This window comes from Takifugu rubripes, chromosome 12, assembly GCF_901000725.2.
Source record: "Takifugu rubripes chromosome 12, fTakRub1.2, whole genome shotgun sequence".
NCBI classification, from domain to species: Eukaryota; Metazoa; Chordata; class Actinopteri; order Tetraodontiformes; family Tetraodontidae; genus Takifugu; species Takifugu rubripes.
The window spans coordinates 11691198-11710126 of NC_042296.1; the positions used below are offsets into that span (position 1 = coordinate 11691198).

General features: G+C 43.0%; 5 protein-coding genes across 8 annotated transcripts in view; 4 read left to right on the forward strand and 1 right to left on the reverse strand.

Moving 5' to 3' along the window:
* The window catches only part of LOC105417210 (uncharacterized), a 3418-nt gene extending 440 nt beyond the window's left edge, over positions 1 to 2978 (forward strand). For 2 of the 3 annotated variants that reach the window (XM_029845262.1, XM_029845264.1), the window contains exons 2-3: positions 1560 to 2105; positions 2654 to 2978. In XM_029845262.1, the coding sequence (XP_029701122.1) occupies positions 1560 to 2105; positions 2654 to 2795 (688 nt within the window). In that variant the 3' untranslated portion in view covers positions 2796 to 2978. Of the gene's footprint in view, positions 1 to 626; positions 777 to 1559; positions 2106 to 2653 lie in introns of those variants that run through there. The other variant, XM_011609460.2, reaches the window with a different exon arrangement.
* Positions 2979 to 3089: 111 nt separating this feature from the next.
* Positions 3090 to 4570, reverse strand: LOC101067848 (chromatin accessibility complex subunit 1). The gene is made up of 3 exons (XM_003969301.3): positions 4344 to 4570; positions 4078 to 4204; positions 3090 to 3734 (listed from the first exon to the last, which is right to left on the reverse strand). The coding sequence occupies exons 1-3, from the start codon at positions 4494 to 4496 to the stop codon at positions 3655 to 3657; spliced, it is 360 nt and encodes a 119-aa protein (XP_003969350.1). The 5' UTR covers positions 4497 to 4570; the 3' UTR covers positions 3090 to 3654.
* Positions 4571 to 4711: 141 nt separating this feature from the next.
* Positions 4712 to 6913, forward strand: LOC115251760 (GATA zinc finger domain-containing protein 1). Its single transcript, XM_029845261.1, has 6 exons — positions 4712 to 5164; positions 5318 to 5440; positions 5524 to 5583; positions 5769 to 5952; positions 6024 to 6196; positions 6524 to 6913. Exons 1-6 carry the CDS (start codon positions 4985 to 4987, stop codon positions 6566 to 6568), a joined length of 765 nt encoding a protein of 254 aa, XP_029701121.1. The 5' UTR covers positions 4712 to 4984; the 3' UTR covers positions 6569 to 6913.
* Positions 6914 to 8249: 1336 nt separating this feature from the next.
* LOC101064641 (potassium/sodium hyperpolarization-activated cyclic nucleotide-gated channel 3-like) lies at positions 8250 to 13376 on the forward strand. Its single transcript, XM_003969370.2, has 7 exons — positions 8250 to 8707; positions 10641 to 11070; positions 11155 to 11316; positions 11407 to 11625; positions 12078 to 12224; positions 12696 to 12936; positions 13141 to 13376. Exons 1-7 carry the CDS (start codon positions 8250 to 8252, stop codon positions 13341 to 13343), a joined length of 1860 nt encoding a protein of 619 aa, XP_003969419.2. The 3' UTR covers positions 13344 to 13376.
* Positions 13377 to 14627: 1251 nt separating this feature from the next.
* LOC101067620 (NADH dehydrogenase [ubiquinone] flavoprotein 1, mitochondrial) lies at positions 14628 to 18697 on the forward strand. Of its 2 annotated transcripts, none has more exons than XM_003969300.3 (11): positions 14628 to 14718; positions 15568 to 15680; positions 15757 to 15839; positions 15938 to 16108; positions 16315 to 16498; positions 16748 to 16937; positions 17012 to 17224; positions 17716 to 17882; positions 17970 to 18051; positions 18147 to 18292; positions 18476 to 18697. In XM_003969300.3, the coding sequence occupies exons 2-11, from the start codon at positions 15576 to 15578 to the stop codon at positions 18551 to 18553; spliced, it is 1419 nt and encodes a 472-aa protein (XP_003969349.1). In that variant the 5' UTR covers positions 14628 to 14718; positions 15568 to 15575; the 3' UTR covers positions 18554 to 18697. The 2 variants fall into 2 exon arrangements, with proteins under 2 accessions (XP_003969349.1, XP_029700504.1); XM_029844644.1 differs by having other exon boundaries at positions 14698 to 14718; positions 15565 to 15680.
* The last annotated feature ends 232 nt before the right edge of the window (positions 18698 to 18929 follow it).

Genomic DNA, 18929 nt, shown 5'->3' on the forward strand with positions numbered 1-18929 from the left:
TGAGGGGGGGGGGGCTCTATACTTTATGAGTTGGGGGTGTTGGAAAATTCATTTAAATACCTTAATCGGTATGGTTTTTTTTTAAATAATATTCAAATCATATAGTATATCACTTTATGTTAGATATTATATACCCCGGTAGTTCTAAATCCTGCAGAAATTTGGAGAATTTTTAACATTTTGTTCAATTTAAATGAAACTGTTGCTCCTGACAACCTGTTTCACCCCAATTTACCAATTGTAGTTATAAAACAAAACTATCAAGTGCATCTCAATGATAGCTCGTCGTGTTTTAACGTTGTCAACATGTTCAACAGTGGTGCACGCAGGATGTTCATCCCTTCATTCTTTGCTGCTGATGTGAACACTGATCGTGCACCCAAAGCCTCAATAAAAGCACAGATGTTTTCCCTAACCAGATTAACTCTTACGCACCAGTATAAAGTGTGAACGTGCATATATTGTCTTTTAACTAGGTCACCTTTACATCTGTAGGTCCTGTTTTTTAAGGCTCATGAATTCCAGCAGAACTGCACCAAAAGTAAAAACACAAGCCATTGTGGAGTTTCCGACCCCGCGTTAGTTCAGGAGACTGATTCCAAATACGTCCGTTCTATGCTCGCGTCGTCTGGAAAATTGCTGGCCCTCACTCTGCAGGAGTGAAGTTCAGATGGAACCGGCTGCAGCCACGACTCACTTTTTCCGACGACTTCGGTGGAGCGTGGCAGCTCTCTAGTTCGGCTTCCTGGTCCGTGTTCTGGGGCTTTATTTGCGAGGTAAGACCCGAAAAACGCCAAACACGAGCACGTCTGCGTGTTGGCAACGAGGTGAAGCGTGTTTGCGTGCGTCGCAGGGATCAAAGGGCTGCGCGTAAAGCTTTGCGCTTCCATTCTGACGCAGATGAAGCTGCGCAATGAAACTTCTGTATCTCCCAGCGGAGCTCAGCTTCATCCTCGAGCATTAAAACAAACCGCGTGAAATATTGGTGATTAAAGGGTCTTTATGGGAATATTTTGGGTGGTGATGCTGCCTGAATGTTTATCTCTCTCTCTTGGATTTTAGTTTTAGTTTCAGTTCTGTACCGACAACAAAGGCAATAAATATCGACAGTTGACTAACAAAGTGTACTTAAATGAACAACTTATCACAGAATCTGTCGCTTTAACAGGCGTCTGCAGCATGTGTGTGTTAGCACTGTTGTGCTATTGTTGCCTCTTGAGGAGATTCGCACTAGGATTTCTCCAAATTACAAGCAAGACAAACATCTGAAATGAATCACTGAAGTACAATAAGTAATTACCATCTGGCGAGGTAGAGAAAATACCACTTTGCAAATGTTATCTTGCACAATATTTCTCAATAGTGTGCAGTGGGAGGGGTAGGTTCAGAATATAAAACTATGTCAGGCTAAAGTTTCCCTTTGCTGCTTTATTTCACTTTCAACATCATGTGAAGGCGACTGCACCAGTAACCCCTGACAAAGGTTTGATTATTTTATTGGTTTTGAAGGATGAGGCCTGATTTTGTATGTCTGTGTTTGTTCTTCTCGGTTCTCTTAGTTCAGAGATGTTCTGGGGGGCAGCGAGCTCGGCTGGACTCTGTCTCCACAGTTTCCTGCTGTTGGGAGTCTGTTTTCCAGCGGGGGCTGCAGAGGCTCCTCCTCTTCTTACACCTGAAGATCAGTCCGGGGAATCTGGCCTCGAGGATTTGGAATGGGGCTCTGGCTCATCTTTCCTCCACCTCCTCCACAGCTTCCCAGCTGACAGCCCCTTCAGAACGGAGACCCCGGGAGAACCTGTCAACTGCAGCCAGCAGTTCTGGCTGCCGCCGTCCTCCGACATCTGCTGGGAGGACATAGCCGGGCCCGAGGAGTTCGCCAAGTCTCGCCTCCTCGTGTTGCAGAACAGGGCTGCGCTGCAGGCTGTGTCTGCCTCCAGCGGTGTGGAGGATGGAGCGGTCCCTTATGAACATCAGGCTAGAGAGGAGGTGCAGGGGATCCAGTCGGACCACCAGGGAGCAGTGGAGACAATAGAAACCATGGAGAAGGTTTTCGTGTCTCTGGAGGAGAAGAGGAAACAAGGGAAGGAGGAGGGGCTCCTGACAAGGTGAGAAAACAGAAAACATCAGGAGAAATATTTGGGGATTTTATTTGAAACCCTCCCCCCCCCGTTTCATCCTTACTGGAATCCAGTGCCGAGTCTGTATGTTGCTCTTCCAAATAAAACTGCACTTCCTTTTAACTTGCTGTAAAACACTGAGTGAGACCTCCCCTAATCAGTTTCAGCCTCAACAGCGGGGTTCCCTTTTTACCTTACAAACTGTTTCCAGTTGTCACAAACTGAGCAGAGGCCGAGGAAATGAGAACGACCCGCTTATGTAACCGGGAGTTCTTGATTCAAGTAGGAGTGGTGGCCAACACCAGGCCAGCTCTGTGAGTAATCCCAGTTTAGGGGAGTCAGAAATCGTCATTTGCTGTGTTGCTTAAACTGTCGTGTTCCATGAAACATCTACAGCACATGTGGGAAAACAACGGCACCTTCTTCCATTGAGCAAAAACACAGTTTTAAAAGGGAAGCGCTTTCATCGTGTTGGGCAACTTTATGTAATAATGTTCAAATTCAGATATTAACATGTGATTTATCACCATTTCCAGCATGAAGGAGAACCTCTTCAGCACGCGGAGTGATATGGACAGAAGAGAGCACATGGCGAACATCCTGGAGAACCATTTTACAGTTTTGGAGAACACTTTGGTCAACATGCAGCTTCGGCTCTCCAGGTTGATCCATCAGTGAAAATGAGATGTTCACTTGAGGACCGTATTTATACAGTAACAGGCAGATGCTCAGGAAAGTGTTACTGTGGATTCTGACAACAAGGCACCCAAAAACAGAACGCTAAAAACAAGCTGTAGGATGTTTCTGCTTCACAATTCAGTGATAGTATCATTAAAAGTCTGCATTGAAACTTGAGCAAGTCACTCAGCATTTTCATGTCTCTTCATTTTAACTTAAAGTGCAACATCAGTCACTCATTTTAATGATTAAAAATAAAGCGACGACTGCAATAAAAGCTATACGACACCTTAATCCCACTTATTAAGCTTTTATTGGACCAGTTCTTTGGGTATTTGCAATCAAAACGGGGAAAAAATAGATGTTTTGGGTTTTTTTTAAAAACTTTGAGACCACATTTATATATATTTTTAAGTTCATCAACAATAATAGTAACAGTAGTTGACACTACCAGAGTTAAGAAATATATTCTTCAGTCTTCTAAAAAAGAAAAAAAAAAGTTCATTTAGCACAACGTTAATTAACAGCTTCAGTATTCTTTTGGACATACAGACGAAAGTCAAGCAGGTGTCATACCTGTTGTTCAAGTGTATCACGCTTACAAAATATTCTGTTACTACAGGTCGATTCATCTTTAGAAAAATTTAAGGCCTTTGCAAAAAGGATTTGAGTCAAATATTCTAAACCCTGAAGTCTTCACATCAATTCACATCCCACATGTCACTGGGATATTCAGACTCCGTCCAATATATATAAAGGGGTCGAGTATGTCCACGTGTCTCAGCCAACACTCCTTTTTCTTTGTAGAAGGATGTGTGCATAGTTGACAATGTCCACTCAGATGGAGGCCTCTGTCCTCTTAAACGTCAGCGTCCTCTTCTTGCATTTGCTCCAAAGTTTTGAGGTAATCGCGAGCCAAAATCTTCTTAGGTAGGATGTCTGTAAGGCAAGACGAACTTTAGAGTTTGGCCACTCATGAATTGCTGAGAAACTGTTAACGGTGTTACTGGATGACAGTAGGCAGCAGATCTCCAATGACAATTTTAAATAAAGGACTCAGTTCACCTTCTTTTGATGGACTTGACATACTTTAAAATGCAACCATGCGGGATTGCTTTATGAAGAAAGCACGTTTGCATTGTGCAAGTAAAATGTCTTTTGAGTATGAAAAATTAGTCTCCACGACATAAACATTAGGTCCTTGTTAACGTGAAGTTTGCCGATCTGAAATAGAAAGCTCATGTCTCCATCTACAGACCTGATAGTCCAGGTAGAACCTCACCTGTGAGGAAGTGGAAGGTCTCCGTTTTCTCCGCCGTGTGAGCCAGATCGCTGTATGAAAGAGAGTTGCTTTCTTTTCCGGAGCCGTGGTTGAATGAGGCCAGAGCAAGATGCTGAACAAACAACTCCTTCAACAAAACAGCACCCACGCACGGGAGAAAAATCGCAGTCAGTGAAGCTACGGACGACGATGCAGCCATGTTTAGGTCGAGCTAATCTCTGTTAGCAGCAATGATGAGCAGGTGCTCAGATTAAACTGATGCTTACTGTTGCCTTGGTGGTGAGAAAAAGAGCGTCCTGGTTGATGCTCGACACGTCCGGGGAGCTCTTCATGATCAGCCTTACCCTGGAAATCGGCAGCGAGATGGTTTTCTTGTTAGCAGACGTTGGGTCATCTTTTTCGGGAGTGTTGCCGGACATCTTCGAGCCAGCACGGCGCGAGACGGAACTTCAAGTTGTTTTGAAGTGTGACGCGGTTCTTCTTCGCTCCCTCATTGGAGTCTGTTCATACTGCTGATGTGTTTTATCGCCACCTAGCGGCGTGGGGGTCACCGCCGCGTCCTGCAGGCCAGAGAGGAGCACTGGTGTTGTCCTTCTCCAGCCCAATGGTGGCGCTCAACTCAGCTGTTGCACCTTTCAAACCACAGAAGAGGAAGCAAAAGAAACATTAACGATAACAATGGCGTTATTTAGCTGCTAATATAAATGCTATGTTGGTCCTGTGGTTGGTCATTTCTCACAGTTAATTTCCCACTTGTCACAGAAGTCTATTTTCTGTTCACTTGTTTGCGCCGTTAATGCTTCGCTGTTGACCCGGTTAGAAGGAGCTGAACAATCTTTTTTTTTAAATCAACGTACAGATTAATGTAGGTGCTGTGGTTCTCTGGGTCGCATCCCGGTTGTTAACGATGCCGCTGGGTTTGAAGCCATGCTGTGCAGTCTGCAAGACGAACTCCTCGCCGATGTGGAAGAAAGGGAACCAAGGGGAAATCCTCTGCAACAGCTGCACAGGAAAGAACAGCAGTGGTGGACCTTCAGGACCACTCATTTCTTCAAGCATTCCCCCCAGCAATGGCGGGGGAAAGCAGGTCGGCTCATACAATTTAGTCAGAGGTTTCCCCCCCTTTTTTTAAACATCGGTTTCATGCATTCCTCGCGTTCATAAAGAAAAATAACTGACATCACTGCATAGGATTCTGGGGGGCACGTTGATTTGATCGTTTTCTGTTGTTTCCCTTCAGTCCAAGCAGGAGATCCACAGAAGGTCTGCACGACTCCGAAGCACCAAATATAAAGCTCCCGCCTCTGAGAAGAAGGTGTCAACAAAAGGAAAGGGAAGAAGGCACATATTCAAACTCAAAAATGTAAGCCGGAAGGATTTGACTGCTCACTACATCTGGTGAACACTGGATTCATGAGGGGGGGGGGGGTTGTTTTGTTTTTGCAGCCAATCAAAGCACCAGAATCGGTCGCAACGATCATCACATCAGAATCAGTATTTTATAAGGTAGAAACACTTTTCTCCTCTTGCTTTTGTACAATGCCAAAAATGCTCCTGTTGTCATTATGCACCAGATACGTCTCTGATCATTTGTCAGAATGTCATCAGTTGCCTTTATCTTTAACGTAAGTGACGATGTGACATGCGAGAATGGAGAGTTGTCACCGTGATGTCTGCATTCAAACCCACAGGGTGTGTACTACCAGACTGGAGATGTGATTAAGGTAACGGATGAGGAGGACGGGAAGCCTTACTATGCGCAGATTCGAGGCTTCATGCAAGACCAGTACTGTGAAAAGAGTGCAGCGCTGACGTGGTTGATCCCCACTCAGTCCAGCCCAAAAGACCAGTTTGATCCTGGGACGTACATCGTCGGTGAGCAATGGGAAATCACTTTTTAAGCGTCTGGGTTTGGCAAGTTGATGAGTTGTTGTTTTTTTTCATAGGGCCAGAGGAGGATCTACCCAGAAAGCTGGAGTACCTGGAATTTGTGTGCCACGCCCCTTCAGAATATTTTAAGTCACGGAGCTCCCCGTTCCCCACCATCCCAATCCGACCAGAAAAAGGTTACATCTGGACACACATTGGTTCCACACCAGCCTTCACTGTCAAAGAGTCGGTCAGTGGCAGCAGTTAACCGCACAGGAAATAGGTTTTTGTATGTTTATGTATTAAAATGCAACCAGCCAATACTTCAGTTATGAAGTTGTTAAGGAATTTTGTAAAAAAAAAAAGGAAAGTGTAACTATTTCATAATTAATTCTTAATAAACACAAAGCTTCTTCTACTTTATTATTTGGCCTGTGTTTTTTTTTTCTAACTGCACACTCCTTAGAAACGTTATAGATATCGTTTAAGGTTCTACATATTATTAAACTGACACTATTTATATATCTCAAATGGCAAAAAACAAAATCAATAATTGAATTTTTTTTTAATTTTGCAGGTCAAGCAACGATTGACTAAAGAAATAACGTCATCGCTTGTTTAGTCCACTAGGGGGCAGCGTTGAGTTTCCCTTTTTTCTGGGCGAGGTCAGAAAAGGTCAAAGCCTTTGGCAGCAGCAAAAGCTTTCAAAACTGCACATTTTATTTTATTACCTCCACCAAGGAGGTTATGTTACAGCCAGCATTGGGGTTTTTTTTCTCTATCTTGCAAAAGGACTCAGAAAGTTATGAACTGATGTAATGATTTTTCAAGGAAATGTTGATAACGCTCCAAGGGAGGAAGAGCTGATCAGATTTGGTGATGTTCTGGATTCCAGTCGGACTTGATCTTGGTGTTGATCATAAAGCAGCCTACGATGTTATGTAAGGATATTTGCAGTTGCAAAAAACCTAATAAACTTCAACTGATCACAGCATATTGCACACATATCATACAGAGACAAAAGTGTTGATGCAACGTCACTGGGCCCACAGAGTTACCTCATCTACAACTGGTTTGTGCTGAATAGTGTGCACGTCAGCCCTGGTGTAAATGCAAATAAAGCCTGTAGCGTCAGGGAGTGTAAGGACGTCGTGTGAGAGGGACCTGTTTGCAGTCTGTAATTAAATGGACAATGACGTGTCTGCATGGGGATTCTCTAGGTCGCTCTAGTTCTCTGACACAGTTCAATGCACATTAGCTTGATTGGAGATTCTATAGTGTCTGTAGGTGAGAGAAGGTGTGCACCTTACACCTGGACCGAGGTGACTGAGGTTGTTTGATGATTGCATCCAGCACCAGGATATATGAAGGGTAACATTTGGAAAATGAACGGGGACACATTATTATCTGGTTAATTACAATGCAATAATGATATCTGGCCAGTTATGAATTAAAATTTCTGCTGAAGCAGTTACAAGAATAAAAATTATCTGAGAGTCTTGAGCTTTGCTGAGACCAGAGAAATAAATTCAAAATATAAATAAAACGTATAGAACATTGTATTAATGTGTAATTTAATAACAATCGGGGATGGTTGCTTTTTAACTAAAATGTCTTTTTTGAGTTCATAATTGTTCAGACAGTTGGGCATGCAGGTATGTTACAGTAGGCAGTGTTGCTCATGAAAAGGAAATGGGACCGTCCCACTGCCACCAGTAGGCAACATGATCTGCAGCTACAGGATTCAGTCCACCGGAGGGAGTCCTGGGGATGGAGAGGAGGAGGAGGAGGAGGAGGAAGAGGAGGTGTGTGTCACAGTCATGCCAGCAAGCCGATTATTGAAGGCAACTGAGTCCTCTCTGATAATTTGCATCCATCCTGTCAGGGTCACCGAGGCGGACTCAACACGTCCGGGGCTGAAGTTATTTTTATTTGTTTTGTTTCTTTTCTTTTTTTAACGTGCACTTTCCATCCCTTTTTAATGGATGCTGCAACTTCTGCATTTTTATGTGGATTAATATTGTGATCGCTCCAATCATTGCGTGTCTGTGCATTCTGTTTGGACCTTTGTTATGAGGTAAAGAATACCCTAAACACTGTTCTGCTACTGTATCGTTGGGGTTTTATACGTTAAACAACACTTCTTTTTTTACAGCCTTTAAAAAGTTGTTTTTAAATGAAGTCAATGCCACAACAATGCATGTGGAAATGGAAGCTGCAGTAAACAACAAAGGGAAGTGAAGCTCTGCATCACACAGACCACAAAGCTCGATTAGACTTTGTTCACAGTGAACGCTTTAGAAATGACCAGCCCGTGTCAGAGCGCCGAGGGGCGCAGAGGCATCAACGAGAGCCCGGCGCACAAACCCGAGACACCCAGGTACCGAAGCTGGAGCAGCTTCCGCTTCTCCAGGTGGAGGAGCAGCTCCCAGAGGTCGACCCCGCCCGCAACGCCGTCCCCAAAGACCGACAAGAGGGGCGACGTGACGAAGACGCTCTTCTCCCTGGTCAAGACTCACAACGACGACTACACGGCCGACCCCGATGGCCTGCTCGAGGGCGACGTGGCACACGAAGAGGGTAACAACGGCGCCCACCAGGACCATTCCAGCTACTTCCACTGGCACTTTGGGTCCATGCTGCAACCAGGCGTCAACAAATTCTCCCTGCGCATGTTTGGCAGCCATAAAGGCGTCGCTGCTGAGCAGGAGAGGGTGAAGAGCTTCGGGGTGTGGATCATACACCCCTACAGCGACTTCAGGTAACGAGGACCACGGCTCATCTTCAGGCCCCTTCGGTTCCCCTTCAGTTTCTCTGTGTTATGAGTGAGAACGGATGTAAACGTATGCCAGCGTCTCCAAATCATCCGTGAAACGCTCCAGTTGTGGCAAAGCTCGGTCTCCTTTTCCAAGGACAGGCTGCACAGTCGCTGATGTCACGGCCCCACACACGATAAGACGATGAAGGGATCCGACTAATGATACAATATGTAGGACAAGATCCTCTGGATTAACCATGACACCGATGAAAGCCTTCCTATGTTGAAGACTGTGCTTGTAGGTGATCCCGTGCGTTACCAAAAAACAGCAATCATTTTTTTGATCTTTGTCCTCCTTTTTGGAGAATTTAGCAGAAAAGAGAAGCTCTTTTTGTGGTTTTTCTGAAAGCATGCCGGGCGGATGCCCAAGCAGCAATACATCTGTGTGGTCGTTCATAACAGTTTCAAAGTTAAACAGTTTTCAAACAATAGGCAGATGCCAAACAGAGGATAAAACCCCGCCGAGGGATTATTGACCATAAGAATCCCTATAATTCCAATCTTCCTCTATTATGCAATAATATACAGACAGCTGAGGGGAGGATTACAGAAGGCCTGTTCTCCTTATTGCCGTATGTTCCAACTTCCACTTATCATGGATGAGTTGCGTCTCTCTTTATCTCTCTCTCTCTCTCTATACAGTATATATATACAGTATATATATAAAAGAGTTCACTGACACGTCAATTCAAAAGCCCAAGATCTATGAAAATCTTTAATCCAAATGCCAGAAGCCTGATTGAACATGTTTTCAAACCTCCTTCACCTCTACCATCCACAGGTGTCTCAAATCTTTTTCACCCAGTGGAATTAATCCCAAGTTTCATTGAGGCACACGTTTCCAAGAGCGCACGTCACACCGTCGTCCTGGGTCGGCCGGGTTATTAACCACTATTAATCACTAATCTGCTGCATTTGAGACAAGCTGATTAGTGGTGGTGTGGACACAGAGGACATGCAGAGATGGAGGGACAACTGTGAATGAGGTCATAGAACTTGGAAAGAGGAAGTTCCTGTAATTCTCACTGGGGTCTTGTTACCGCCCCAGTAACCAAAACTAGTCTGGGTCATGTTCTGCACAGCGGTAAAGAAGGACTAGTAGAGCAGGAGAGAGCAAGTGATTGACGTTCGGTGGAAACAATTGGAAACTCAAACCATGTGGCTTTGGTGTACGTAACAGGACACTGGACACTCGGGGCGGCGGAGGATTTGAATGAAATGAAACCAAGTGTAATGATTAGATCAGCCCAGCTGTCAGGCCTTCACCATCACAGCAGCGCCGGACGGAGTCCCACATTTTAGTGGTCATAACCATTTATTGTAATCATTTATTTGTAAGGACATTGAGCTAAAGGAGGTAAACACCATACATTTTTAATACCAGGGTTTCCTCCTCTGACGAGAGGGTCGGTTTGCTATTATGTGAGGCCACTTGACCTTGATAGGTTGCGGTTTAATTTCTCTAAGGGAGACGTATCGGGATGTGACCTCCTCACACGAACCGGTCTCTTCTCTTCACTTGTTCTGGAGCTAAAATGAGACTAAAAGTGACCCAAAAATGGTGACAGAGATGCAAAACTGCTAACGACTGTGCGTGACCATAAAATATGCCACCATCATTTCCAGAATCGTTATGCAGAGGAATAATGTTTAGGTAAAAAGATAAAACGAGTATTTATTTACATCTTATGTTATCGTACATTAATATATTCATGGAAATTAACTAAAAGTTTCTCAAACCCATTACTCCCAAAAAAAGCACTTTTACATTTTTCTAAGAAACAAACAATCATTTAAAACACAAAAAATGCAATTACCATAATATGTTTGAATATTAATATCTGGTTGATTTAATAGTCCAACTCCTTGTGTTTAGATTCTACTGGGACATCGTGATGCTGGTGTTAATGATGAGCAACCTGGTCATTTTACCATGGGGGATCACCTTCTTCGAGGACCAGAACACCCTGCCCTGGATCACCTTTAACGTCCTGTCCGACACTCTCTTCCTCATGGACTTGGTCTTGAATTTCCGAACAGGCATCCCCGGAGAGGACAGTCACATCATCCTGGACCCCAAAGAGATCCGCATGCATTACCTCCGCACATGGTTCCTGGTGGACTTTGTCTCCTCCATCCCTGTTGACTACATCTTTCTCATTGTTGATCTGGAGTCTCGACTCGATTCCACTGACCTGTACCGCACCACCCGCGCCCTCCGCATCGTCCGTTTCACCAAGATCCTCAGTCTGCTGCGTCTTCTTAGACTCTCTCGCCTCATTCGTTACATCCACCAGTGGGAAGAGGTAAAAAAAAAGCCATAAAAACCAAAGCGTTCAGCCATCCTACAAATGCTTCATCTACAAAAATGCTGTTATTTCTGTTATCAGATCTTCCACATGACCTATGACCTGGCCAGTGCCGTGGTGCGCATAGTCAACTTGATTGGAATGATGCTGCTCTTGTGCCACTGGGATGGCTGCCTAACTTTCATGGTGCCTATGCTGCAAGACTTCCCCCCCGACTGCTGGGTGTCCAAAAACAATATGGTGGTGAGCAAATGTTCCCGTACGCACTCGACTAAGCCGGTCGTTAACTGAGGGGGATCTATGTGTACCTTGTGTTTTTCGCACTGTCTGCAGAATTCTACCTGGCACACTCAATACTCCTACTCCTTGTTCATGGCCATGAGCCATATGCTGTGTATAGGATATGGTGCTCACCCACCAGAAGGCATAAGTGACGTCTGGTTGACCATGGTCAGTATGGTTGTTGGGGCCACCTGCTACGCCATGTTCCTGGGTCATGCTGCTAACTTGGTACAATCCTTGGATGCATCACACCGCCAGTATCAAGAGAAGGTACCGTATAATCATCCCTCCACTGGCTTTAAATCAGTTTCCCTGTTGTCGGCTTCTGTTGAGTCACGTGGATACCGACGCCATTCTGACATTTATGCTTTGGATTTAAGCTCACTGTACTTGATTCATGCTAAATCAGACACTCTGCCCAGTGCAGAGGGAATATTTGTGTTTTCTAATGGATTCTGTGGCTGTACTCTGAATCTGTGCAGGGATTTTCACAGGATAAAGCAGCACAGATGAGAGACAAATGGAAGCACCTTTGTTCTGTTAATTAATGCCCATTTTAAATGAGTCTGTAATCCACTTACCGGTACAAATCTGTTAAATGGGTAATGCTTAATTATCGTGGGTGGAAAACATCAGCACATGCTACAAAATGTGACATTTGACATCAACAGTGTGGAACGTCCGCTGTGGCGTCCAGAGTAACAACAGTAATGTGTTTCCAGTATAAGCAAGTGGAGCAGTACATGTCTTTCCATAAACTGCCAGCCGATGTCCGACAGAGGATCCACGACTATTATGAGCAACGATTCCAAGGCAAGATGTTCGATGAGGACAGCATCCTGGGGGAGCTCAGCGATCCACTCAAGGAGGTTTGTTATTTATTAAACCTTTCCCACCGCCAACTGCACATCTCTTAAAACCTCTGTAGACTTTTTGATTTCATTTTCACTCATTTTAATAGTTTTACTACCCTAAAATGTCAATCAACGTATCAAATGATCAGGCAGTGAGGATAGTTGTTACCCTACTTTATCCATTAACCTGTTATTTCCTGTCTGATTGACTGTCATCTATAAATGTCATCACAAAAAAATACAATAAATTTAATGATTAATTACTTTATTTTCATCAATTCTTTTCTAATCATTTTCTATGTACATGACACCAAAGTTGATGGAAAATTACTTCTTTAATCTTAATAATCTTTTTCTACTAGATCAAACCTTTAACAGGTGTAAAACAGGCAGTTGGTGATTATAGTGTCACTAAATAAACATACAGTATGTTCAGATTCACAGTTTCATAGAGATTTGTTGCTCTTTGCTTGCTCTGCTCTGCAGGAGATCGTCAGCTATAACTGCCGTGGACTCGTGGCCAACATGCCGCTATTTGCAAACACTGACCCTCATTTTGTGACAGTGATCCTGACCAAGCTGCGCTTTGAAGTCTTTCAGCCCGGAGACTTGATCATACGTGAAGGAACGCTGGGCCGGAAAATGTACTTCATTCAACACGGCGCCGTCACCGTCATCCCACGTGGCACCAAGGAGATTACCCTCAATGATGGAGCATATTTTGGAGGTAAATATGAGTTGTTCTTGAATATCACAATCTAAACCAGTGTCATGAAAGCATAACATGGTACGATACAGTTCATCTTATCCTACTGATGCAAAGACACAAAACACTCGTAAATTAAAAGACTATAAAAATCAAGTTAAGAGTTTAAAATAAAAGCAGTGCACTGTTGCTCAAGTTAAAGTGAACCCTTCTTACTCGGCTCAGAGATCTGCCTGCTCACCCAAGGGAGACGCACGGCCACCGTGAGGGCTGACACCTACTGCCGCTTGTACTCCCTGAGTGTGGACAATTTCAACGAGGTGCTGGAGGAGCATCCTCTGATGAGGAGGGCGTTCGAGAGTGTGGCTGTGGACCGACTGGGACGGATTTCTCGCAGATCCAGTGCTCAGCCGGCACCAACTGACTGACCCAACAAAACAAAAGAGGCTCCAGAAGAAAGAGCTGGACACTTTTGTCCCTTTTGGTCAAGGGGCTAAACATGACTCTCAATTTAAACCTTTCTGCTTGTTTTTGCACATAAATATTGGAGGATACAGGATTATTTATTATCTACTTCACTCACAATGAGCTACACACGGTGAATATTTTTGGGGTAAACATTTTCTTCTAATAATATAGAACAATGTAAGTAGTATAATTTACAATGTTTTCCTTACTGTAACTATGATAATGTTTTGAATGATTCAGGCTGGATGGGCACAGGAACACCAGGGCAATATGTCGTAAACATACATGTATGTACTGTATATCGCTGACTTAAATCATCCCCCCTAAGGATTTATACGAATGTTTTCTTGGGATAAGCCGCTGTGATGTAATAACTGTCCGGATTGATTGTACAATGCTAAATTACAGTGTAAGCAGCTGTGTTCAGAAAATGACAGACTAAAGATGTATTCTATGCTCCATCCCAGCAGTTTAAATTCCAGTGTTTTTCTACTTTTCTACCTTTGTCCAGGAAAATTACAGATTATTCTGGGAAATCTAATCCATTCCTTTCATTCACTGAACCAATATAATATATATATTATATAAATCAGTTTCCCTATATATATATATATATATATATAGAGAGAGAGAGAGAGAGAGAGAGAGAGAGAGAGAGAGAGAGAGAGAGAGAGAGAGAGAGAAACAGAATTGTCCATTTTATGTCTCTCTAATAACTTGCTTTGCCATCTTTATTACATTTTAACTCACATGCATTTTCTGCTTCTTAATTTAATACATTTATCAAAATGAAGTACAGTTATAGTATCATTTAACATTTTTCGAATACATTTATTGTAGAGACCTGGTTCCTGGTTAGTAACAGTGTTGCAGTTTAAAAGAGTGTCTGCACTATCTAGTCATGTAGATGTGACCGTTTTTCCCCTATATGTATTATGGATGAAGGCTCCTCTTAATAATGTCACGTGATGTACTGTAAATATTAATATTTTTATCCTTTGAAATATTAAATAATGCATTTTTTTATAAAACTTTGTTTTGGTAGAGATGGTTTTGTCTTGAGTGCTTTTGAGTCTAAACAAAATTTGATGTTGTGAATAATGGCAAGTTTATTTTAAAATAATAACTAGTTAATTAGAATAAACTGGACGACTTAAGTCGTTCTACCAAATGACTTTTAATAAATGCCTATTCGTATTATGAAGCATTTTTACGTAAAATGACGGTCTTTGCACGAATGGGAACATTTAAATTCAGTTCTGCGGGTGCGGACAGGTTTGTAGGTAACACCACCCACTTCCTTTTCATAAGTCATTAGCTCGGGACACCGAGGAGGTAAGGAGGAAGGCAATGTATTTTGCAACCTATTTTAACGTAGTCTTCTGCTTAACTGATTTTAATGTAACTGTAAATAGTTTGGACACGAATAAACTATTTAATATGTCGTTTTGGCTGCTGGTCGTGGACTCGCTGTCTTCATCACTCACCACAAGGTTAACCGTTAGCTATATTCGCTTATTCTGGGCTTAGTTGTATGAGCATGAAGGTCAGTCTCCATAGTTTTATTGTACGTATCAAAGAATCTACGAATTGTTCATAACGATCACTATTTTACCGAGCATTAACTGAAATCTGACAATTGGCTCGCTGCAAATACTAGCATGGCTAGCACCAGAGTTCACTTTCATAAGCTAGCTCTCATAACAATTGACGTCACAACATCACATAACATTACAAAAACCAGGTCCGATTACGGAGGAGAATAAGAACCAGGTTTTCGCGTGGTTAAACTTAATTATTTTGTGCTTTAAAAGTGAACTTTGCTTAAAGCTAAATTAAATTCAACGGCATGTTTTGTTGATTGGGGACTCGAAGTGTTACCCAAGAACTTATTTGGGAGTGATCAGCAGTAAGAAGCAGTTTACAAATACTGTATAAATGGAACCCAAGATTATAATAACTTAAATTATAATTTAAAAAAAACAGTATAACCAGTCAGAACTTGGTGGAAATCATTGTGTACTTGCAGTGAATAATTTGGGTTTTTAACTTTGGTTAAGTAAAAGAAAAATAAATTGGGTATGTAAACAAAATGATGAGCAAAATGAATGACAAATAGTATGAACTTGAATGAACCTATTTATGTGCACACCATTAACTTCAAATGATGTTTTGTCTAAGCAGCAGAAAGGATGCTGTCCCTTAGTCGAGCTGTGGTAGCTGGAGTGACCCGTGTTCCAGCTGCTGTTAGCCAAGCTGGAGTTAGCGCTATCACCCGGTTCAACAGCACAGCACAGGTACCTGGCTTATAACTCCTTAATAAAATGCAGATAGTTGCAGGAATTCAAATTTCTTTATGTCATATTCTCCCAGAGTACTCCCAAGAAAACAACATTTGGACCTCTGGCCGATGAGGACAGGATTTTCACAAACCTTTATGGCCGCCATGACTGGAGGTACTATCCCTGATGTGGTTATAAGCACCATATTACCGGAAACTCTTCTTTATAATACATTTCTGAAAAAAATCCTTACTTGTGCTATATGTTTTAAGGCTAAAGGGGGCATTGAGGCGTGGCGACTGGTACAAAACTAAGGAGATCCTGTTGAAGGGAGTCGACTGGATCCTCAATGAGATCAAAGTTTCTGGTCTGCGAGGAAGAGGTGGAGCTGGGTTTCCAACAGGCATGAAGTGGAGCTTTATGAACAAGCCCAGTGATGGCAGGTCATTGACAAGATTTATCTTTCTGACTGGATAATTCTGATGTTACTCAGTTGCATATAATCTACTATATCAACAAAAATCCGTGACACACTGCACATGAGACATCATACTTTTAATAGACGAGCTATTCGCACCAATTTGCTATGAGTAAAAGTAGTGGAAGGAAAAAAAATTAAATTTATCCACCTTTTTCTTCCTTGATTTAGGCCAAAGTATCTGGTGGTGAATGCTGATGAGGGAGAACCAGGCACTTGTAAGGACAGGGAGATAATGAGGAATGACCCACATAAGCTGGTGGAGGGCTGCCTGGTTGCTGGCAGGGCCATGGGCGCACGTGCTGCTTACATCTACATCAGAGGAGAGTTTTACAATGAGTCCTCCAATCTGCAGGTAATATCGCAAACAGCAACGGGTCTTTTCAAAGAAATGCTTCGGTTACAACAAACTCTTCACAGGGTTTAACAAAATTGTTTAAAAGTCAAAAACTATGGCACGTAGTTGCATTTGAAGAGTTTGACACCTGCAGTGTCCATTATAGACATTGTGCTCCTTAAATTATTACGGTCAGTTTGTTCAGGTTCATCTATAACATGTGTGATTGTATTTTTAATGCCCAAACTTTTTATTATATGAGCTTAGGTGGCCATCAACGAAGCCTATGCTGCTGGACTCATTGGGAAGAACGCCTGTGGCTCTGGTTATGATTTTGACGTGTTTGTAATGCGTGGAGCTGGAGCTTACATCTGTGGGGAAGAGACTGCCCTCATCGAGTCCCTGGAGGGAAAGCAGGGGAAGCCTAGACTAAAGCCTCCTTTTCCCGCCGATGTTGGTGAGAAAACGCCACAATTGATGCGTTTTTGAGTCTTGGTAATATCCAACTCACCTCTGTCCTTTACCTCAAAGGTGTGTTTGGCTGTCCTACAACTGTTGCCAACGTGGAAACTGTGTCGGTGGCCCCTACCATCTGTCGCCGTGGTGGCTCCTGGTTTGTGGGCTTTGGCAGAGAAAGGAACTCTGGTACAAAGCTCTTCAACATCTCCGGCCACGTCAACCACCCCTGCACTGTGGAGGAGGAGATGTCCGTCCCTCTGAAGGACCTCATAGAGAGACATGCGGGTTAGTGTTTAGTTGTCTTTAGTTACAGTTATTTAGTTATTTCTATATTTTGATGCAGGCCTTCCTGCTGTGATTATACAGTTGTAATAGTGTCTCCTTCAACATTACAGTGGATGTTTATTACACTACTTGGTTTCCATGGTGATCCTGTAACCTGTGAAGAGAAAACTGTTTCTGGAAAATGAAAATTAATTTTCAGGTTTAGCCTTTCAGAATTTCAAAGAGTTTTTTTGTAGTTTTTAACACCTGTAAATTCTGTTGTATCATTTGGACCAAAGGTTTTTAGTATTTGACTCCTTAGAATTAATCACTTCTCGTGGGATCAAAACATTGTGTCTCATTAAGGTTAATTGGTCTTTTATCATGAACTTTTGTAATGGAAATACCTTGTTCTCTAGAACCAAGAAAATTTGTAAAAAAAAATCAATCAAAATTATCATGTATTTGTTCTAAAACAGCAATATTAATTTGAAAACCAAACTGTCTTGTAGGTGGAGTGCGAGGAGGCTGGGATAACCTGCTAGCAGTCATCCCTGGTGGCTCCTCAACGCCCCTCATTCCCAAGAACGTGTGTGAAGAAGTGTTGATGGACTTTGACGGCCTCATCCAGGCTCAGACTGGCCTGGGTACGGCTGCACTCATCGTCATGGACAAATCTGTAAGTTTCTCCCTTTTTTTAGTATAGATAGTCCATCCAAACACTCATGAAAGGGTTTGCTAAAGGGGCTGGATCCTTTGTGTACAGACGGACATTATCAGGGCTATTGCTCGCCTGATTGAGTTCTACAAACACGAGAGCTGTGGCCAGTGCACCCCCTGCAGGGAGGGTAGGTGTTTCACCAATGTGGTCTTTTCTAAGCAGGGATTTATGTCCTTGAGAGTAATGGTGCGGGTCGACGGACCGTCTGTTCTGTTTCTGTAGGAGTGGACTGGATGAATAAGATGATGTGGCGCTTTGTGAAAGGCGACGCCCGGCCTACGGAGATCGACATGATTTGGGAGCTCAGCAAGCAAATTGAGGGACATACAATCTGTGCCCTGGGAGACGGTGCCGCTTGGCCAGTGCAGGTAAACCTGTGTCCTGTTATAATCATTGCTGAAGTGACATACAATGCAAACATAGCCACACTGGGCTTTAACAGATGAATGTTACTGATGCTATCTGCATCCTCTGGAATGTTTTGTGGAGATGTACCGAAAGCAGCATTAAATCTTGTGAAAGGTAATGTTTGTTTTCTCTTGTATTGTCAGGGCTTAATAAGGCACTTCAGACCCGTGATGGAAAGTCGAATTTCTGAAAACCAGCAACGGCAGCAGGCCAGAGCTTAAATGCTACTTCCACACCGGCCCATGTCCCTGTGCTTATGTCCCACACACAAATATTTAAAGTGACAATGTGCCCTCTTGTCTTCTCAAGTTTTACTTTGAAGTGTCTGCCTTCGCTGAATAAAGTCCTATGAACCTGAAACCAAATCTGTTTTATTCAAATGCTTTTTTTTGTACTAAAAGAGCATGTTGCAGGATATATTGGGTTTTGTTTTGTTTTTTCCATCCACACTCCAGCCCAGCTGGTGGTGCTAGTGCACCAGCAGCTGTTTTACCACCTGTCACTCAATAACAGAAGGTCATTGGAGATGTCTGTTAGAGCGGGCGAGTTACCCAGAGTGTGTTTCACTACTTTTGGATTTCATAAATTCATCGTGGA